The sequence below is a fragment of the Lottia gigantea genome (genome assembly GCF_000327385.1).
Source record: "Lottia gigantea unplaced genomic scaffold LOTGIsca_321, whole genome shotgun sequence".
Classification (NCBI taxonomy): Eukaryota; Metazoa; Mollusca; class Gastropoda; family Lottiidae; genus Lottia; species Lottia gigantea.
In genome coordinates this window covers 11710-17519 of record NW_008709077.1, presented here as the reverse complement: position 1 = coordinate 17519, position 5810 = coordinate 11710, and the positions used below count along the sequence as shown (strand labels likewise).

At 33.5% G+C, this 5810-nt stretch overlaps 1 protein-coding gene across 1 annotated transcript; it reads left to right on the top strand.

Moving 5' to 3' along the window:
• Positions 1-1194: 1194 nt before the first annotated feature.
• LOTGIDRAFT_145417 (hypothetical protein) lies at positions 1195-4242 on the top strand (the record flags this gene model as incomplete). Its single annotated transcript, XM_009058116.1, has 2 exons — positions 1195-1264; positions 3608-4242. Coding segments are annotated over 2 exons (705 nt in total), but the record flags the coding sequence as incomplete, so codon positions are not given.
• Between the last annotated feature and the right edge of the window lie 1568 nt (positions 4243-5810).

Genomic DNA, 5810 nt, shown 5'->3' with positions numbered 1-5810 from the left:
AGTATATTTGGAGGAATAATCGTACGAAGGTACTTTGCCAGTGACAGGGTAAGGTTATTTCCTCATTTAATCAGCAAATGTATTGAATGGCGAGTTCAAAAAACGTTGTTCAAACATAGTAAATTATACATGCGGTGAAGATGCAGCCGCTCTAAAGGCCTGGTCAATATTGTGTAACACTTTATCTCCAAAAATATCTTAAATTTCAGATATTAATACTGAATCTATCGCTATTTGAATTGTATTTTGATAAGGGTAACTCTTCAGTTAATTATTTTGTAAGGACACAATCTAGTCTTCAATTGTTTTGTAACTGGGGGTAAATAAGTGATTGAGCTGCCAGCTTACAAACCTAAGATTTTGGGAAATATATTCCGAGATATCAAGGTTGGAGGAGCTGATTATGGAAGCTTCTAGTTGTTTAAATGGAGCTATGATAGTAAACCGTATGCTCAAAGTGTGCACAAACTGTGTCTAAGAAAAATTTAAAAAATAAGACTGCTATTGTTGCATAGCCAAATATTTAATCAATAGCACACTACACGATTTACTCATAAGCCAATAATAGAGAAGATCTGAAAACGAAAAAAACGTAATACATTTTTTTAATGTTTAGTTTGTCACAATGTGGAAGTGGATAGCTGTAATATTTTGTATTATTATCTACACTCAATGTAAGTATATCACTGTCTTTTTTTGCCGATAAGGTACACAACAGTAGGACGTAAAACTCCATTTATTTCATTTTCATTCCTAAGTTTATATTATGTCTTTATATAACTATATCTCTTGTCTATTAAATGACAATATTTTCTTTTTATTTGACTGACTTACTCCTTCATATATATATATATTGAAATTGAATTGAGCCTGTCACTTGCTATGAGCATTTGGTTCTGAGTTTCAGTAGGTTAAATTGGGAAATTACGTAATATTTTTCAAAATTGACCATTATGCGCATGACACGTAATCGTGCTGAGGAATATTTTCAAAAAATGCACTCTCTAACCGTTTATATCCCCATTATTATATTGAGTGTCGGTTGAACCTCAAAACCATGCATATCCATCACGAGGTCCTCGTACCACATGGTAAGAGAACGTAAAGGACAAATTATTAACTCTATTATATTGTACAGGTGTTAAATTTGGAGAAGATAATAGTTATATCTGTCACTGTATTAATGATGAACAATGTGATAAAGAAACTGGTGAATGTAGTGGAGTATGTGCTACAGGGTGGTCAGGATCTACTTGTCAAAAACGTAAGAACATTTTAGGAAGCATTTAGAGAATGAAGGCCCTAATCTAGATTAAAACTGAAATATTGTTTGCGTTTTAGTTTGTGGCCATATTCTATTTGACATTGTGTTTAAAAAATAAATATATGATAGGACAATATATCTATATTTAATAGAAAAGATTTTCAATAAATTCTAATGACAAAATATTTGTGTTTTTCACCACAAGATCACGGATAATTTTACTGAATTTGTCAACTGATTTTGCATTTGCCAATATGGCAAACTTAGTAACCATAACTACTGCAAATATTGACGAATGGCTAAAATATTACCAGATGTAAACAAATTATTGATATAAATTACCATACCAGTGCCAGTCGTTGAAACTTAAGACAAGACTCTAATCGGTGACAAAAGTCTCCGACCAAGAGATTTTTGTCATCATCCAATCAGATTCATTTGCCTTTCAATTACATGCTTAGCACGTGATTATCGACAAGGTCGAAAGCAACCCACAGGAGGTTTTTGTCTCCTCGTGTGCCAGTGCCAGTCGTTGAGACTTAAGACAAGACTCTAATCGGTGACAAAAGTCTCCGACCAAGAGCGATAGTGTGCCCCATCTTTAATTAGTTCTATCACCTTTATAAACGAAGTAAATATTTTATAGAAAATGTAGCTCTTGGTAAACCATCAAGTCAGGTTGAAACAAATGGTGCTGGAACTTCTGATTTAGCTGTAGATGGTGATAATACTACCAATATACCTAACAAATGTTCTGATACTAGCAAGGGTGATTCTACACGATGGTGGAGAGTAGATCTACTGGAAGAATATCCTATTAAATATATTACCATCTATTATCGAAACCATCGTGAGCACCAAGTTAATTCTTAGAAAACTTATATAATCATAAATTCAATAATAACAATATTCTAAGTATTATCATATATATTTCTGTAGCTTTAAACAAATAATTATTTCTGTTCATCAGTCCTTCATTCATTTTCTGATTCCATAAAAATTGAACAACATTCCTCTTTGACCTATTTCCCGATATTGAGTTGGAAATAACATAATAATACAAGACAGCCCAGTAACATTTACTCTGTGTATGGAGTGTACAGTAATAATCTCTATTTTTAGTTTTGAAATAAGTTACTGTAAATCTGTTTGTTGACAAACTCTGTCCTTTCTTTCCTTTTTTCATCAAATCATTTGACAATAATAATAACAAACATTTTAATGCTAACTTTATTTTGTGTTTCAGCTAGCTGGAGTGAGTAGAAATATTATCTTACTGTAAGAATGATTTACTAATAGAGGACATACCTCAAATTATATCAATATCAGAATTAGCTAATTACATTGATGATATGAAAATAGATACTATGTAACGAGCTCGAGCCTCGTTCCTTCTTCCTTTAGAGACTTGAAAACATCTTTTTATTCTGATCAGTCAGTTTAGTAATGTGTCAATTTATAAACCACTTCTCTTTTTGTCTCTATTATTACTTGTTGGTTCTTGTTCGTTTATCATTTATGTCGAATAATATGTTTATACATAAACAAACAGCATTATGGAGCATAATCCTTTATTTTCTTTGTTATTTTATGAAACTTCGCCTTACCACTTTTGTCTAGTAGTTCTAAAGTTGCATGCTTGTTCTTTAAAATAACTTAAAACCGATTCGTCAGTTCAAATCAACAAAATAAAATCACGATGTCGCAAACGCACTAAGCCACTTGTATGTATCTATGTTTCTTTTTTACAAACATACTTTCAGCCTTATCATCATTGAATGGATTTTCAATACACGTTAATAGAGATAATGAAGAACCAGAACTATGTTATAAAGATGATATTATACGTTACACTACACGAGCAGTAAATAATATAGAGTGTAGTCAGGTTATAACTGGTCGTTATGTAAATATCAGTAATTTCCATACGAGTAAAGATGCCAGATTTTTAGTCTTATGTGAAGTGGAGATTTATGGTAAGCTTCATGTCTAGAAAAGTATCATGGTATTACATTTCCTATCGATATCCCTCTTATAGTAGTCCACTGTTCATGACAAAATACAAGGCACTCCTACAACGATTAACTCAGTCAATATAAAAAGCAACTGCACCAGCTTGGGTTAATGTTCATCATGTTTTGCATCTAACAGACCTACTGAGCATTGAAGCATTCAGCAAACATATGGCCAAGAAAATTGAAAGAGTATCTCATAATTTGCCCTCAACTAATAGTTCTGAAATAAGCTTAAGTGCTCGCAAAATTAGAAACGAGAATCACTGAAACAAGTCAAAAGAAGTTTTGTAATGTTTGAACTCGTTGTTATCTATTTCTCCTTTTATAGCCTGTGATAATGGTACGTATGGTGCTGGATGTGATAAACTATGTTCAAATAGAAATTGTTTATTAGAAACATCACTATGTAACCATATCAATGGTAGCTGTCAAGGTGGATGTAAAGAAGGATTTAGTGGAATTGACTGTGTTAAAAGATGTGAAGGTGGTGTTTATGGAGCAGGATGTAGTAAGAAATGTTCAGATAGAAATTGTTTAGTAGAAACATCACTATGTAATCATATCAATGGTAGCTGTATTGATGGATGTAAAGAAGGATTTGGTGGAATTGACTGTGTTAAAAGATGTGAAGGTGGTGTTTATGGAGCAGGATGTAGTAAGAAATGTTCAGATAGAAATTGTTTAGTAGAAACATCACCATGTAATCATATCAATGGTAGCTGTCAAGGTGGATGTAAAGAAGGATTTAGTGGAATTGACTGTGTTAAAAGATGTGAAGATAGTGTTTATGGAGCAGGATGTAGTAAGAAATGTTCAGATAGAAATTGTTCAGTAGAAACATCACCATGTAATCATATCAATGGTAGCTGTCAAGGTGGATGTAAAGAAGGATTTAGTGGAATTGACTGTGTTAAAAGATGTGAAGATGGTGTTTATGGTGCAGGATGTAGTAAGAAATGTTAAAATCTTTTTTTGTTTTACCTAGTTTTGGTGTCCGATATTATTCGTTGAAACATTTAAAATACGTAGGAGACATATTTCTCTACAATTTAGCGTTTAATTTACTTAAACCCGTGCAGTAGTTTCCTTCCAATTGCAAAAAAAAATAATAACTTAAAAACCTTACGTAATTGTCTTTTAATAGTTTTGGTGTTAAAAGATTAACGGCTGGATTGTTTGATTAAAACTTTCATATACGTTAAAGGGCACATTTCTCTAAATATTAGTGTATTGTATAAATTTGAGCAACAAAAATACAACCTACAAAAATGGCGGAATGTCCCTTTAAAACAGAAAACTATTTCCATTTAAATTTATAGAATGCGATAAAGGTACATATGGACAGGACCGCCAGTTTAACTGTTCAGGAAGATTCTGTCAGTCTCAAGATAAATGTAGTGGCTCAGTGAGTTAGACGCTTACTCGCTAACCTGAAGGTCGAGATAATACCTTCGGATTTTTCAACCCGGTTTCCCCCCGTCAGTGATGCAGGTTAGAGGGGCTGACATGGAAAAAGCGTCTTATCGTTCGGATGGGACAATAAACCGAGGCCCCGTGTGCTACAGGCTGTGCACGTTAAAGATCTCTCGACAGTTGGAAATCGAAAAAGAGCAGGCTAATGCCGCTGTCCTGGCAAAATTTCCCTCATGGCACCCTGCATGGCGTTGCCCGTCTTTATTAGCCCACAAGGTGCAGAAGTAGGACGTAAAACTCCATTCATTTCATTTCAAGATAAATGTAGTTATATAGATAGAGCTTGTGACTGTTTTGATGGATATCAAAGAATAGATTGTACTGTAAGAGTAAGAGAGCTAGAAAGAGAAATTCAACAGATGGTTAATGGTCCTTAGAAGACACACGCCGTTTCCATCGTCTGTAGTTCCTGTAATTCTGGGAAACTTGATCAGATTATGACATCCCTATCCATATATCATTCAAGCCAACGTTATGTTTAACAGTGATGTCATAATCTGTACAAGTTTTTTTTCTGTAAATATTTCTGAAGAGGTGCGATAGTCTATTCAAAATCTATTGATTAAAGACATACTAAAAAAGGCTGCAGCCAATGGATCACGGATCTAATACTAGGTTTGTCTAAAAGATGGGATCAAGATCTATGTTAGAACATCTGATGCAAGAGAACAAAGACCTCATATGTACCTATGTTTTGAAGTTTAACTTGTATTTCAGAAAATCCTGAAGATTCAGTCACAATCATAATAGCAGCCGTTGTTTCTGTTTGTGTTCTACTCATCATTATTGTTGTTTGTGTTGTACTGATTATCCGGTAAGATTTTCTAACAGATGCATAAGCTGGGTTCTGAACGTCTAGATTTATAACTCATATTCGTAAATGTGGTATCTTTAAATGTCGTTGCGATGTGGTACTGCATATCCTGAGAAGCATTTTCTCAATTTGTTTTTAAAGGCTTGTATTTCTACGTCAAGCAAAGCAGCGAGGAAAGTTCAAATGTAAGATTGGTACTTTAGTGAAGACCAAATCAAAAAGATTTTTATGCAAACAAAACAAA